Consider the following 17,656-nt stretch of genomic DNA (forward strand, 5'->3'; position numbering starts at 1 on the left):
CCTTGAGATGACAAGACACCTGACAGTCCTCAGGGGGAAAAATATAATTTCATCATTATCAGCAGTGTAATGAGAAAGGTTAATTAAAACAATTACAGTATGTCTTTTTTCTTCATACTGTTACATATTTTTAGTTCCCAGCTGTTTGTGGAATGACATGAACATGGAGTTCAGATACAGGTGGTCTCTATGCAGGCCATAGTTATCCGAAATCTGTGCAACACCCACTTCTCTTCATCACACTTGGCAATGCAAATACTTGTTGCACCCACACACTATGGGAGAAGCTGCTTCCATACTCTCAGCCAAACTCAGGAACATTTAAGCTACATGAAACATTAAACTGATGTCATTTCCCTTTCTGGTACTTGTTTTTTTCCTGCTTCACCTAGGCAGTCAAAAATGACAGATAAGAAAATGCAGAGAAATGGACTGTGACTGTAAGAGGAAATATAATTGGTTCAAGACTCTCTACTGTCTTCAGTTTTGTACAGTCATTTACAGCTGTCTAAAGCCTGTGACACTGGCACCCAAGTAAGTGGGCAGGCAATTAAGATTTTGTACTCTTCCACAATCACTCTGCACAGATGTGAACTACTGGACACGGTGTGAGAGCAGTGACACTGAGCACTCTGGCTTGAGGACCACATCACTGAGGAGGAATCTGCTCTTCCCTGACAGGCCTTCAGAGCTCAGACCTAGAAGATGCTGAGCCCTCAAGTCCCCTAACCAACAGAAGTCCTTAAGTACTTACTTAACATTACTTTCATGCATGTAAACACTTCCATTGCTCGCAGCATGTGTAGGCAGGGAAGACAAGGCCCCAAAACCACGCAATCTCAGCCCACCATCACTCAACAAGTCCACTGTTCAGCCAAACATTCTATGCTTTAACCATAAAACTGGAAGCCATTTAAACAATAATAACAGGCAAGCCAGCATGAAGTTCTGTATTAATAAAACTAAAATCAAGTCAAGGCAAAATAAGAGTTATTTTAGAAGCTCAAATTTCCTGTGACATCTAACACTTACATACACTTGCTAACAAAATGCAGAACTTTTTCCTTAGGTCAGAGGCTGAATTTCAACTCTGTCCATAGCCTCTATCAACTGAAGCAAATTGAATGGTGAATGGTTTGCTTTTTAAATAGGAGTATAAACCAGCTATGTCCTTTTCTTCAAGCATCAGCACAAAGAGAGGGACTAGGATTGCCAGATGGAGGTTTAATTATCTGCCAGCCTTCAGAATTGGTCATGGTTAGAAGGGCTGGACTGGGGAATGCAGCTGATGTAGGAAACTGGAGAGAATGGCTGCAACAATATAGGTAGCTGCAGAATTGAGAGTGGTCAGACAATATTAAATCAGGTTTTAAATCATTAACCAAAAATCATATGTTTACAAATATCCACATTTTAATTTTCTTCTGGGCTATTTAACAGCACATCCTATAGATTTTTTTTTGAAATCATATTAAATAATAAAAAAACAGAATTCCTGTTTCTTTATCATATTCAGACTTTATGCAAAATATTCTTAAAACATTTTAATAAGTGCACAAAGCAGGAAAGAAGTCTTTTTATTTATGGAGTTTGCACTGACTAAAACTTGTACTGTTTAGAGGAAAGAAGGGCCTAAAGTCTACGCATAAATTTAAGAAGTATGTGTTAGTACTACAGTTCTCAAATTAATTGCATTAACTGTAACCGTCTAAACACAAAATATGTCTTTTCTAAGCAAACAATTCTCCTGTCATAATTTAATCTAATAAATTTTTAAAGGGTACCAACAAGACCATCCTCACAAACTGTAATGCATAGGGCTTGTTTGTTTGCCTCTCATGACAACACATCCCAAAATACAGAGCATATTTCAACTTGTTATCTCCAAGTCGCCTGCCAAACTGCAGACAAATTGTAAACATGAAGAACATGTTAAGCCTATTCAAGCCCACAAAAAAAAAATCAAGTCTTGCACAGTAAACTCTGCTATAATTTCCTGATGTAGGTCAAAACTCAGCAGGAAATCACATTGTCTATTTTTATCCCAGTTCACTGGAAGTGCTTTACCTTTCTGTTTTCTTGATAAGCACAGCCCTGAAGATTTGTTCCTGGGGAGTTTTCTCTTTTTCATCAGTTGGTTGCACAAAAGGGTGGACAGCAGCCAAGACAAAGCCCTGCTGGTACAATTCTTCCAGCTGAGCTGGAAGATCATACAAGGAGGAGAGCTTGATTGCAGATGATCCTGGCAGCTCAGCTGGAAACAAAAAGAAATTGGTCAGTAATCCGACACTGGACTATCATGTATTTAAAATCCAGGCTCTTCAGAGTCAAGTAAGCCTCACACAGATCTACAATATTAACACCAAAACTGACCTTTCCTGAGACCCATTTTGTATTTCATATTTTAAGCAGGCTGTCTTGGCGAAGTACTTGTATTACAAAAGAGACTCACGCAATTAAGCAAGAAATCAGATACATTAAAATGCCAAATCCACCACACAGTCTGGCAGAGATAAGTAGAAGAATTTAATAAAAACAAGGCAGTTGGTCAAAAGATATTCTAGGTTTTAGTAGTTGTCATAGTAATGCAAGTAAAGAAGAGTGAGCCATGAGTCAAAAACACAAAACAAGAGAGAAGAGTCAATGAAGGCAGAACATGTCAAATTCAAAAGCTATAAAAAGAAGCATCAATCTACACAAAATCAGACTAAGAGATCACTGATGCAAGATGCTGATGAGACCAAGTATCTGCCAAAATGTCTGAAGAGACTTTTGTAGGTATATTGATAATAGGAACGTTGAATGATGCATCCCTATAGCAATGAGAAACCTTTTAGAATAAACACTAAATCTTATACCTCAGGATTTAAGCAAACCTATACATATTAGAGGTGAGGATGAGACACAGTATATGAAAATAATCCTTTCCCAATCTGCTTACTGCAAGGTTTTATGCCATCCTGTCAAGTATTTGTTGCTGACTCCTGTCAGACACTTGACATACACATGGATATTTCAGTCAGTATAGCAACTGCCCTTATTTCTTTGGAGTCTTGTGGGATTCAAAAGAAAATCCCATAAATCATCTAAAACTATCTTTTATTCTCTTCTTCTCTACATCAGTAATTCCTCATACACTTTTCATATTTTATGGGAAACGACATCTCTCTTTGCTGACCTTTGCCTCTTCATTTCCATCTCGCTTGGAGGATATTTATTATGTCATCTAAACCACACCAGGGCATACAGAGTGGTGAGGTCCTGGGTGTTCTTCCCTCCCACTGAAACCAGGAGAGAGGAGATGCTGAAAGAAACGCAGCAAATGCTCCCAGCACCTTGCAATCCTTTGCTAAAAAAAAAGCACTGGAGAATAGTTGTATGAAATAAGCGGGCAATGCAAAATAAGGTTTCATTGTACTGCTTTTTCCATCAAACCGTATGGCTACCCTTTATGAATAATTTAAGGGGTTATCAAAAAACTAATAAATATTCAAACCAAATAATACCAAGGAATAATTTAAATAATAATAGAATAGATGTGCTTGGTATGTTTTTTCCTCATATAAGACCACATTCCAGAAGGGAATAATGGAACTTTTTGACCAGGAGTTTAAGATGTAGAATTTTTTATTATTTTAACAAATAAAATGAGATCCAAGCAACATGCACATTGACAGACAATAGGGCTCTACCTTCTACAACAGCATACAAATCACTTCAGAATCATAAAAAGATATGGCACAATGAATAATGCATAATAAATAATAAACCAAACAGTTACTTACTGGAGCCTACTGGGGATAAAAATAGGGAAACAGGTTTTAGAGAATTCCATTTTTCCTCTTGTACTCAGAGACTCCAAGTATTTTTGACTACACTGCAAGTAATTAATTTCTAAATGAGGGGTTTATTTGGATAAAATAATGGAATGACTAAACACTACTCAGCACTGTTAATTCTGGTCAGAGTGCTTCAATTTTTAACCATCCCCTACGAAAACTGATGCTCGCCTGGAGTACATATGTAGCATCAGGATTCTTCTGAGGATAGCTTGAGTAAGATTGGTAAAAAGTCTAGTCATTAACATGGGAGACTGGCTGCTTCCTCCTAAAAGCTAAACATGAGGAAAAAGTGTGGAAATGCATGTAATTGGAGTCTTGGGATGTAGCTTGATTAAAAAAGAAACATAATAGAAAATAGAGATGGGTGGGATCATTCAGCTAGCTCATCCAACTACCTAGAGGCAGGATCAGTTCTAGTTTAGTTGTTTCTCCGTTTTTCTCATCTATTTTTAAAAACCTTTAGTAATGGAAATTCCACAAGCCCCCTAAGTCATTTTTCAGCACTTCTCTATTCTTCCTACTTAAAACCCCTTCCTAGCACGTGGCCTAAATTTCCCTCTCTTAAATTCATGATTGCTACTTCTCCACTTGAGTATTCCTTTTCTGCAACAGCATTTCATAACTCCTAACACCATTCATGCTTTAATCTTGCTTTCTTTATACTGTATAAACTCAGTCCTTTCAATGCTCCTGTTCTCCTGTCTTCTGTATTTCTAAGTAACTTTTGATGTTCTCTCCTGATTCTCTTCAACTGGTCCACATTTTTCTTCAAGTATAGTACCTAATTTTGACCACAATGATCCAGCACAAGCCTCACCACTGCTCTGTAAAATAGAAAACTCTAACACTTAATACATCTTATGTCAGTTTACATCATCCCAGGGGAAAAAAACCAAAGGAAATTCTTCTCCCCATAACTAACAGTGGCCAGTTTTCCTGTTCTTTGTGAATTTTAGCATTTTTCCTTTCAGTTCTCAAGGGCCATTCTGGATTCTGACTCTCGCAGTATGAACAGCACTTCTCAGACTGGCAAACTGTAATAAATATATTCAGTACTCATTGCTGCAATAGTTAATGGAAACTATGAATTTTAACAGACTCTGACCAGAACAATCTTAAGCCTTACAGCTAATACATCTTTTTTGTTTGACACTGAACTATTGCTAATTTCTCCTCAGACTAGAAATCCTTCACAGCAGAAAGACAAGTTCCTGTTACACAACTGATGCCCACAAGGTCTATGAGTTTTCTGGACCTACAGACCTGTGCTGTGCCTTCTTGTTACTCTCCAACTGGTTTGAGTTGTCCATATTCCTCCCCAGAAATCCCTGCTACATATCATCTTCTGGGTATTTCATAACACATTTTTTCCAGTACCTTTCTGGGCATTAAGTTGAGCTAACAATCTCACAAAACTCTTTCAGTGTAGGTTAAAAAAGGACATCACATTTTGCTAGAGTTGTATTCATTCTTCAACAGTCTCCAATCTTAAATTATAAAATTTCAATTATTTCTTCAGCTAATTCCTCTACAGTGCATACCTGTAAGTTTGGCCTACTTGGAAACATCTAATTTATCAAATCAGTTGTCAATCTAGTCTTTCCTTACTTTATCTTAGAAAAATGCTAACATTTTCAGAAAGCCTTACCCAATTTCCAGTAAAATATATTAAAATGCTTGGTTTAGTTGTTAAAGAGAATTCTAACTATATCATTTTGGAAGCAAAAGGAAGACTAAAATTGTGTACAACAGGGACCTGTGTACGGTAAAAGAACAAATGGAAAACCAAATAAAAACTTGTATAACACCAGTGCTTATAAGCCTTTATTTTGCCAAAACATAATGCTGACTTCTTTTATCAGCCTCTTTTTTGCTCTTGAACTGCAGTTGGCTCTAAGTTTTAGGTTCTGGTCCATATTTGCACATTTATTGTTGTATTTCTCAATGAGGCCTCAGAAGATTCCTTTGTTTATCATCTAGATGAGTGTGTAAGAAACTGGTAAATGAAAGAAGCCAAATTCTTCACTTAGGTTAAAGTTGAAGGTGGAAATAGTGGCGCTTGCTGCTTTTGGACTCGATTACCAGACAAATTAGTTTGTTGCCTGATACGTACAAAAAATTACAACTTTACAGACTCTTCAAAAAGAAAGAAAGTTTGTATTATACAACTGATATCTGTAAGGTGACTTTCCTAGGTCTAGGGACTTGTGCATTCTTTGCTGCTAATGGAAAAACCTGACCAGATATTCTCACTTACCCTGATCTTACCACAAAGAAACCAATAAGAGGAGTGAATTTCCATAAAAATCTACAGGTTTTCATGTGTATTTGAAAGTGGTCATTTCTGTAGCTCCAAAAAGCAGTTTATGGGGAAAAAGAGAAAGGAGGCACAGTCTATTACCAGAATCCTGAGGGACTAAGAGCAGGCTGAGAAACAAGACTGGGAAAACAGATTTTGAAGAGGACTTCTTCCTGTGTTAAGGAGCTCCTCTTTCCCTCCCAGTGGATCATCCAGGGCTTCTACCACTGAGAACAAACAGCCATTGACTGGCTCCAAACTGAAGCATCTCATGTGACCTCTGACAACTGTGCTATAGTCCACACTAATGAGGGAGACATCTCCTGATCAAATACTAAGAGAGTTACAACAACCGTCTATAAAAAGTAGTTTGATTTTTGTGTATTTAAACAATAGATTTGGCTACCTTTGAGATGCTGTAAACCAACACTGTGAAGTAAGAAAGGTATAGTATGTCTTATAAATAATCCCTCAATTTACCTATTAGCCCATGCTTAATGACACCCATCATCAAGTACATGACATCTTTATATAATATATATACTCAACAGAATTACATGATTTTAACTCTATTCTATTTGATAAACAGCAACTTCCTCTTCCTGACACTTACATTTAAGACAAAGATAAAATGAACTTTATTATTTTTTAATTTCCTATTATATGTGAATGATAGCTATGCCCCAGAAAAGCTGAAACGTTAAATGCCAAAATGGCATTTATTTAATTTCTCTTTACTGAAATGGTCAAATCTGAGGTCAAATTTGGGTCTTGGTTTCTTGGCACCTATCCTTAATATTTTATTTAAAAGAGCAAGCATAAAGTTCTACTTTAAATTTCTATTATCCTGTCTATCTACTACCCTGTAACATTAGCTTAGTTTGCTTACCCCAACAATTAAATGTTGGGCATTTTTTGGTCTTCATTTTTCAATATGTTTTTCTGATTAAGCCTTTATGCTCTTATTTCAGTCACAGCTGCTAAAGGTGGATGGAGCCCTTAATGACAGTTCACATTACAGGTGAAAATGTTCCACAAAAATAATGGAGACTCCTTTTAACTACTCCTTGTTACCTTTTAAAGTTTTCATGTTCATCTGCATTTTAAATGTTCCTCAATTTATTATAGAACATTAAATAAGCCTTTTTCATAGAATCACAAAATAGTTTGGGTTGGAAGGGACTTGAAAGATCATCTAGTTCCAGTCCCTCTGCCTTTGCATTAAAACAATCAAAGATCAAATCTGAGTGTACATAGATTGTACACATTCTCTGCCCATACCTGGTACAGAAGAAAACACTTTGCTCAAGGTGTGACACATCATGGTGTCTGAAACAAAGGCAGATTGGCAAACTCAAGTGATCCCACTATTAAGTGATGTAGCAACTCAGTTACCTTGTAGCTGCATCCATATTACTCCTATTTCATAAAATCACTGACTGGGTTTGGGTTGAAGGCTCTTTAAAGATCATCTGGATCTTTAAGGCCCATGAACCTGTTCTACTAGATCAAGTTGCTCAGAGTCCCATCCAACCTGACCCTAAATGTTTCCAGGGTTGGGGCATCTGCCACCTCTCTGGGAAATCTGTTCCAGCGTTCACCATCCTCACTGTAAAAAAATGTCTTCCTTAAGTACAATCTAAATCTATCTTTTTAGCTTAAAACCATCACTACTCCTCCTACTGCAACACACCCTATCAAAAAGTTTGTCTCCATCTTTCTTGCAAGCCTCCTATTTAAGTACTGAAAGACCACGATAAAGTCACCCAGGGGCCTTCTCTCCTCCAGGCTGAACAAGCTCAATTGTCTCAGTCTTTCCTCATAAGAGAGGTACTCCAGCCCTGTGATCAGCTTTGTGAACCTCATCTGGACCTGCTTCACCAGGTCCATGTCTTTCCCGTGCTGGGGCCCCACAGCTGGATGCAGCACTGCTGCTTGGGTCTCACCAGAGTACAGCAGAGGGGCAGAATCCCTTCCCTTGACCTGCTGGCCACTCTGCTTTAGATGCTTTGAACACACACTGCTTGCTCATGTCCAGTTTTTCATCCACCACCATATCCCTAGGCCTTTCTCAGCAGGCTGCTCTCAATTCCTTCACCCCAGCTCGTGCTGGTACTCGGGGTGGCACTGACCCAAGTGTGGGACTTGGCACTTGGCTCCTTTAACCTCATGAGGTTCACACGGGCCAACTCCTTTAGCTTGTCCAGGGTCTCTCTGAATGGCACCGCATCCCTCAGGGGTGTCACCTGCACCACTCACCCTGTTGTCATGCACAAACTTGCACTCCATGTATGACCAGGCCTAACATGTATTATCAGGCTCAGACCCTTCAGTACAGGTCCAACTGTTTTCTTTTACGAAGTGCAGGATGAGACTGTTTCCCAATCCATGGCCATTCCTGTGAGCAATTCCTGCTCAAGGCCAGTGAACTATGGACCCACTCATGCTCCTCCTGTACCTCCTCTGTCCAGCATCACAAATCTTGCAGGTCCTTCCACCAAACTACAGACGCTTCAGGTCACTCACAGAAAGAATGATGTCCTCCTGTCTCCTCCCTCGGGGAGCCCAGGGTCCATGGAGCCCTCCCAGAAAAGGGAAGTTCTGACAGAAGGGCCAGAGTGGTGACCTCAGTGCAGCTCTCCCTCCCCCACTGAGGGCTCAAAGCCAGATAGTTGCCCCTGAGCAGGGCTGAGCCTGTGAGCTATAAAGAAGTAAACATTAAGGCACACTACATACTTTGCCACTCCTACTCACTACCTCCATGCACCTCCCTATTCAGCATGATTTTTGTGCTGCTGTGCTTCCAAAGCACCCAAATCTCTTTTCTGCACTACAAAGAACACGTAGGAGTGCACTCAAGTCCAGAAAGTCTTCCATGTTTTCACACATGTTTTCATGAGCACATTTATGACTGTTTATAACAGCCCTGATCGTTTGTAGAATTGCAAGGCAAGCATGCTTCTTCTGTTTAGTATGAGGATTGCTGTTCCTTAATTCAATATCAATTTCTTTCCAGCAATTTTAATCTAATTTAAAGAAATCAAATCTACAGCAGACTAACTTCTAGAAGAGCAAAACACTGCATTAGGACCAGCCAAAGAAATTTAATTAAAAAGTTTACCCTGAGAAGATGCAGTTTCACCTACCTTAAAACATTTAGTAAGAACACATCAACTGCAGCAAAGGTTTTAATTTGGATAATGTTCAGAAATAAAAGTAATGTATTCATGTTTTACAAGATCAGAGTGGTTAAATAAGCACATTGTTTTCAGTGTTTCTATGAATTTCCACTCCACCTGAAATTTTGGAATTACCTGCATTACTGGAATTGTGATTTCCTGATGGAAGGTAGAACTGCATTGACAGAAGGTGCACAGTCACAACAACTGGGATACACAAACAAACCAGTCACTAGGAGCAGCTGGTTTGGGTAAGCTGAACACTGACTCCTAAATGGAGGACCATCCTGTCAGGCCATCTTTTGGTTTGCCAAAGTCCCTGGGTTTCTCTGTGCAGGCCCTGAGGGCTGAATGGTACCACAGCACCTCTCAGAGAGCTGGGGATCATCAGAATCTAAATGAAGGAAGGTGCAGGGTAACAACCTATTGTGAAGTGTTGGCTTTTTTCTTATAATGCAGAACAGACTGGAAAAGATCCCCTCCCTCTCTGTACTATAAATAAGAAAGTTTTTAAGGCACTTTTCACTGACTTATTCAGCAGTTAGTTTGAAACAGCTGAAGGAATCCAGATCATGATCCTTTCCAACTATTCAGGCTTGCTAAGGCCAATTTACTACTCTGGAGGGAAGACAGCAAACTGGTACTTGAATATTCTCAAAACACTTACAGACTCATCCTGAGAGAAGGTTATTTCCATTCAGTGTCAATCTCACACACACAAAAAAATATTAAGCCATTTATTGCAAATTTTTCATTCTTTGTTACAAACACTAAGGAACTCTCTTTCATGCAGCACAAATTGTTTGTAGGCCAGAACAATGCAACCATGCTACTCTCACTTAACTGTAATTATTCTTTCCTCATTCAACCCACAAATAATTTCTTGCTACCAACACAAAGCTATCAAAGTACTTCTAATGAAAATAAAGACAAACCTACCAGTAATGTAACTTAAAGAACATAAAACAGTAAATACATTTCTAGCAAGTCTTGTGATGAGTTCCCAATAATTGTTTCTGAACTAAAACCTACCAAACCAAGGTTAAAGCAGTATAACTAACCTAGCAGAAAATATATGGTACTTGTGACACTATAACATGGTTTGAATTACCTGAAACACACTAATTCTAGAATTCAATGAGCTAATAGCTCAAGCTTTTGGAGCAACAACTATACAAGCTGTACTACAGTCTCTCTTCCTTTTGAACAGAGCTTGAACTTCCATGAGGTGCATACATAGGTTCCTTAATTTCAAAGAGAAGATAGATAGTATTGGTGCATTACTCCTCAGACTGTTAACAGAGGCAAGATACTGGATGTTAATATAACTCATGGATTTTTCAGTTATGCTAAAGTACATTCTCAGTGGTTTTTCTTTCAATCTTGAAGACAAATACAATAAATGTCCCCATAAAAGAAAGTAAGGATGAATATGCAAGAGCAATCAGTGCTTCATAAATGAAGGTGTCTGTTCAATAAGCTCCTAGTATTTACTTTTAGTGAAAATGTAATAATGGAAGTTAAAGATATTCAAAAGAAAAGCACTGTATCTTAAAGTGGTAGAGGGGAGAAAATCCACAGAGAGACTGTGAAACTGCATATATGCCTTTAGAAAGCATGTAAATACACAGAAATGTACATATACATGTATGAAGGTACACACAGATATACACAGTTTTTCTTTCCTTTAGCAAATAGCAGATACATGCATTAGCCAAACTGACAAAGTACTAAGATAACTCACAGATGCAATGAGACTACATGAACTTATCTGATCAATTGTGTTGTCGAATCTCATTTCATCTGTGAGTTACCTTGCTTGTTGCCCAGTCAAAGTTTCATTTCTGTGTCTTTCAAGTATAAGATAAGTATCCTAAGAACAGGGTATGTTTGCCACAATGATGTGGTTATGCATAGCATGGCTTAACTTCTGGTGTTTCAGAAAAAAAAGGAAATACCCAGGCTATCTCCTCCACTAAGTTAAAAACAATGACTAAACAGAAGTTTAGCAACCTAAAAAAATTAACAAGCACTTCTTAAACAACTCACAGCTTATACCCATTAGCCTGTGGGCAGAATTATATAAAATGAGCAAACAGAAGACCACCTACTAGAGGTTAAAAGGGTTAATGACTGTGCAAAAAGAAAAATTAAAGATGGTGGAAAAGGGGAGGGACTTCTCCTTTAAACGTGCACAGAAATAAACCTAGGAAATCCTATCCCTTCTGCACTTGAATAGCTCTTCAAAATGCTATCTTTTCTATTTGCCATTCCCTCCTCCTTGGTTCTACTTCCTAAATTGATCCAGACCAAACACAGAGACAACAAAGACAGGCGATTTACATATCACAAAACCAAGGAAATGCCAATTATGTCCAACAAAACACAGGAAGTGTTCAAAGTTACATTTTATCCATACAGACTTGTTATCTGCATAAGTTCCTAAAGATGAGTATTACACTGAACTACAGAGGAGAGAAAGGTTTAATTCTGAATTACAGGAAGGACCAGCATGCTGATTCACAAGTATTCCCATCCCCCCCACAGCCCCCAAAGACTGGTTCCCTCTCCTAAATCTGGTTGAGACACAAAATGAATCCGTTGATGGCAATACTTCAGCTGCCAAAGTCTAACACTGACTGCTGTTCTCTTTAACAGCTTAAGCAGTAGTGAAACAGGACATCCCATCACTTCCACCAGCAGCACAGCAAGTCATGTCTCACAGCAAGCAGCCAGTTATCAAATACTTTAAAAGGAGGGAAAGGGGGGCTACCCAATGACCAAAAGATAGTACAACTCACTGAAGAGATCTTCTGATATCTTACAAGTTGGTGGCATCGTAAAAGCTGGAGGGCTGATGCATCTTTTTTGCTTTGACCCCTCTCTAACAAATGTGCCTGTGATTTTTCTTAGCAGCAATAATAATGAATACTGGCAAGGTTCACAGCTAACTCTGCAGTCTACCTAACCTTCATTCTCCCCCATACTCTTTAAAATGTATTCTGTCTTTTCCCCCTGTCATAACCACTCCTTTTCCTTTCCTTTTTCTCCTCTCTGTTTTATGCTTCACTTCAATGTTCTTTCCATATATCTGGCAAATTTTCATTTCGGATTTTAGAACTGCAGAATATAATAAAGTAACACTGGTTCCTTTGCAAATTTTACAAAAAGCAAGCAGTAAGAAAATAGCATTGAAGTAAGAAAAAAACTGTAAAAAGCATAGATAATATCCTCAGATGAGTACAAAATTGTCTACTTTATTAAGTTTCAAATTATGCAGAATTTATTCATTTTATGGTATACTTTGCTGGATGAGAAAAATCTCCTCTGAAATGGAATTTTTAGCATTGCTTAGCTTTCCAAATCACTATATCCTATTGTCAATAAAATGCTGCATGTGCTGATTCTTTAAGGAGGTCAAAAGCAGAAAGGTACATATAACTATCTATGTATTTCCATCCAAACCAACTGAGAACAACCTTGAGATTCCTGTTTTCAATTTTAACCAAGCAGAGATTGTAGAGAAGTAGCTTGCATTCATTACATGGGATTTCTTTTCATACTCACAAGGTAGTTATAAACTACAAATCTGACTGAAGCCTAGTTTCCAAACTGAAAAATGACAAGAGGATTTCAAACATTTGAGGAAAAGGGAGGAGAAGTAAGTCAACTAAGTAGCAACTGTGGCTGAATACACTTGCTATGATCTCATGCACATTTTTCATGGTACGCTGATAACTGTGATTAAAATCAATGACTTGGCACAGCCAGACAAAGAAGGTAAAACTAAGTATTCCACCAAAATATTACCATCAAGGTTTTCTTTTTGTTTCCCCCAAAAAACAAGGTAATTGCTTCATACAATAAATATATGCCAGGAGAAAAAGCTGGAATCTGGAGAGAACATTTTAAAAATTTGAATTTTATAAATTCAGCCTTCAACACGAAGATTTAAATTTACCGACATATCCAATAACCTCATGAAGAAAGGTTAGGATCTATCAAGATAGCTCTTATTCCCCAAGCCAACCCCTGCAACTGAGAACTGATAGTCTCCAGGGAAACCAAAATCCTCTTGGCAGGTCATGCCTGTATATATTTTATACATAACACTTTGCATTATATATACAGAAAAGGACAGACAGCTTAAGAAATGCTTGAAGGCTTTATTCAAATATTACCTGCTGGTTTCTGTTTCTTGTCATTTTACATCGCCAGTGCTTCACATGCATTCTCCCCTTCTGTTCCAAGAGATGTTTTAGACTTTCTTATAAAATCTTATTTAGAATGATACTGTGTGCCAAGTTGGCTTGGTTTTTTAAAAATCTAGAAAGGGATTTTTCCTAATCCTGTCTCTAAAGTTCATATATTACCTTGTTTCAGATGTTCTCATTTCTTACTGTATCAATGATATTCCTTTTCTTCAAAAGGCAGTCAAAGATACAAAGCACTTAATATTTTAAATTAGATTAAGCATCATAGTGACTTTCATCTTTCTATCTTTTTCCTAGCTTGAAATATTATATATTTTAGATAAAGAGAAGACACTTCCAAATGATACATGTTTTTCATTTGCAAGATAACATATAGTGTAACTTCTCACTATTCTTTTGGTCTCTATTAAATCAAAATCCCCTATTTAGAAAATGCTGTGATTTTTCACAGATGTCTGTTAAATTGTTTTCAGCTTTACTGGCAAAATTAAATAAATATTAAAGCAGCCAGAAATGTAACACAGGTTGTATAACCAAGCAAGCAGTGTTACTTGTGTTACTTGAAGATATACTCTCAATTAGATTTTGGCCCCAGGTTTAGTCATTTTTGAAAAGAAAGTTGGGTAAGAGAATGCTACATGATTAAATAAGTATTAATTCAGTATAAAGAGGAGATATTCAGGGGCAGGTAAATTAATTTCAGAGGAAAGAGCTTATAATGCATTTGGATTTTTTAAAAACACATTATCCCGCAGTAATTTTAAGATGAACACTTCTGTGGACACAAGACTCAGAACACAACAGCCTGTTAGATTATAAACAGAGTCAATACTGAGCTATTTACCTCCATGAAAATTTCCAGGAAAACACCAAATTTTAAAATGGAATACAAGCAAATTAGATCTGGCTTATTTTCCAATTGCTAGGCCTGCTTGGGGAACTGCAATGAAAAAACAAATGGAAAATATCAATGAAAAACCAAATGGAAAATATTCTACAGTATTTACTATTCCTCTCAGCTCTCCTACCCCACACTTTAATTTTTTTTTTCAAGTATTGATAATGAGAATGTATTTGCACCACTGCTAATTGTAAGAACACCTCTGTCAGGGTATCTGAATTTCACGTGAAGAGTCTGTGTCTACAAAAGCAAGATCAATATTTTACTGTCCCAGCAGACGTCACGTCACCCCCCTCATGAGACTTGCCCTCACTGCCACTGGTGAGCTGTACTTGGACATTTCAGCTACCCCACAGCACCAAAGGGAGCCATCCAGCTGGAACTAAAGCTGTTCTGGTATTTGCAGCAAAATTTGCAGTTCTGAATCCTTGTTATTCAAAGTCATCACAGGAAACCCATGACAGACTTAACATGCAAAGGTTTGCATGGGAAATACAAAAATACAGGGTAGCAGCAATCCCTATCAAGCAAATTCCCAATGGTTCCTGATTAATTTGGCATGTGGAAGAGTCATGTATCACCCCACTGATGATTTTTAGAGTGACCAGATAAACTAATTCCAGAAGATACAAAGTCAGAATTACCAAATGGATTGGTCATTTTGCAATGAATTAGGCAAGTGTTAAAGGAGGTAAGAGGTTCCAAAGAGGACCTATTTTCCTGTCCATACGTTTTTGGATTTGCCGACTCTGTTAGTACACAAGGGTGATCAAAGATCTGATTAAGATCAGTACAAGATAAAATATTTCTTGCTGACTTTTTGCTACCTGTGCTATTATACAAATTCCCCCTCAAATACTCAAGTTTTTCTCCATTAGCTAATGGAGGGTGATTCCCACTAATGAAGCTTTTGTTCTTCAACCTTGCTGCCACAGCCCCAAATGTTCCTTTGTTGTTTTTTTTTTTCTTCCCACCTCTTGGATTCCTCAAACTGATGAGGAACAGTGATTATGTGGCTACACTGGAGTAATGCACAAGCTCACTGGCCAGTGAGCTGCCAGTGCACATCTTGGTTCTCCTTGCCTTTCCCTGATTAACAGAGGTCTCAGTCTTCTGCCCAACTGCCAGTTTCCACAGCTCTAGGAGCAGCCTAAATTTCTCGCAAATTGCTTTGAAATTATGCAGTTATAATTATTTGGAGGAATGAGACAGACAGACTGTGAGCCTTTTTTAACTCTCGTTTCCCTAGGAAACCGGTTCAGAAACAAAACAGAAAATCCATCACACTACCACCTACAAACCCTCTGAAAAAAAAATTTCCTTCAAAAAAAAGACCTCGAAAGAAAATCCTGCAAAAGGTATGATGGGATATTGCCTTCTGTAACACCTCTAACAGTGTATTTAACAGTGATGAGGCTTTCACAGAATATTGAAAACTACTAGCAAGCAATAGTTCACCACTGGCACCTAAAAGCAGTATGTCACTGCCAAACACACCACATCACTTCAACTTGGCAAGAATGCTTGATAGAAAGCCAAAGAGTAGTGGAAAAGGCTGTTAGAAGTTAACAAAGCACTTCCCAAAAGTACTGTTTTGTTTTTTTAGGCAAGTCTGCTAGAGCATGGGTGATGGATTTACTAAAGAAAAAAGCTTTTCTTGGCAAAAAAATCCTGCTTTTTTTGCTTAGAGCAAATTTTCCTGTCACTCTGCAGAATTTGAACTCCTACTCCCTCGTTTCAGAAAAATGTGGCCAGTTTCTGTTTTCAAGTGAAGAATTCCCACACAGTGATACTGATAGCATGGAAATCCATTGCTTAATATGGGTCATGGGAAAATGGCCACAAATTCAAGCATCATTACAATGGAAGAATAGCAAATTATATTTTTTTAGTTTATTTTTTTAAGTTTGCAATAAAATGGTTGTTGTTGCAATTTTGTTTGCAAATAGTAGCAGAATATTTCTCCAAAAGTTTATGAGAAGGCATTGTTTTACCCTTATTTCTCAGAGTCGTTCTGTCAGAAAAAGTGCTGCAACACTTTTGGGAATTAAAAGATGCACAGAATTAAACAACATTTATTGGGAATTAAAAGGAAAGATGCACAGAAACTTTATCTTCAAAGCTGCTAAGGAACAAATTAATGAAGTGAATATAATCTAATACCAAAGTAGTAAGTATATGCAATAAAGATGTAACAGATGTCCTGTCCAACAGGGACAGAATACTTTCATGGTATGAAGGTGGTAATTAAAAAGCATTACACAGTCTTAAGATCTAAGACTTCCCTTACCCCCTGGATAGGATCTCTTTTGGGGTAGTAACATCAAAAATTAGTTTCTTAAATGCACATTCTAACTGATTAAATAATAGAATACAAAGGCAAATGAGCAGGTCACTTCTATTTACAAGGAATATAAAATAACCTTTACAGGTGGCACAGTGCGGTGTGACAACGCATATTCACAGTTTCCATACAACAGAACTGCAGGCTGTTATTCCTGTCATCTCCTCCTTGCACAGAAAATACCTCAGAAGCAAACCTGGGGAAAAGTGTAAAGCACAGTGCCTCTGTGCCCTGGCTAATATTGTCTTCTTGCTGCTCCTGATAAAGCAACCCAAAGAGAGGTCACAGGCAGCCCCACATGGCTCTAACTTCTAATCATATGACAGCCCACGTCAAAGTCGCTTTCACTTCTCCCCAGTCCTAACTGGATTCTGCAAAATAGAATTTCTAACTTCTCTTATGTCAAAAAAGGTCAGACCTGCTATTGGCTAATAATGAAATATCACTGATAAAGTAGTCTGAGCTTCCACCAATGTTTCTGGAAGGGTACTCTGAAAGTATCTGTTGATGAGAAGACTAATTTTTCACCAAAATTTACTATAATAAAAAAAACAAACTAAACAAACAACAATGACAACAAGTAGTGCAAGAGTGCAGCTTGACAACAAAGTGTTACAATTAAAAAGTGTTGTATTCATTGAACATGTGGTGAAGAACAATGAAAATAATCCCACAAAATATGTCCAATTTTATCTATTTGATTACTTGAAAGGCTTCATCAAGGCATTCAACCCAGCTGGAAAAATAGGGTAGATGGACTGCAAAGAAAGACAGATGCTGCATCTGAGCTGAGCATTCCTAAGTAAATAAACAACAAAAACCAAACAAAACAAAAAAAAAGGCAATTCTGACACAGTTCCAAACTTTATGAAACAAT

At 37.8% G+C, this 17,656-nt stretch overlaps 1 protein-coding gene across 1 annotated transcript in view; it reads right to left on the reverse strand.

Annotated features, from left to right (window-relative positions):
* Window positions 1-17,656, reverse strand: part of RFTN1 (raftlin, lipid raft linker 1) — a 95,841-nt gene that overhangs the window by 53,259 nt on the left and 24,926 nt on the right. The window contains exon 3 of the mRNA XM_036406961.2: window positions 2,068-2,254. Coding sequence (XP_036262854.1) covers window positions 2,068-2,254 — 187 coding nt within the window. The remainder of the gene's footprint in view (window positions 1-2,067; window positions 2,255-17,656) is intronic.

Source organism: Molothrus ater, chromosome 1 (genome assembly GCF_012460135.2).
Source record: "Molothrus ater isolate BHLD 08-10-18 breed brown headed cowbird chromosome 1, BPBGC_Mater_1.1, whole genome shotgun sequence".
Taxonomy (NCBI): Eukaryota; Metazoa; Chordata; class Aves; order Passeriformes; family Icteridae; genus Molothrus; species Molothrus ater.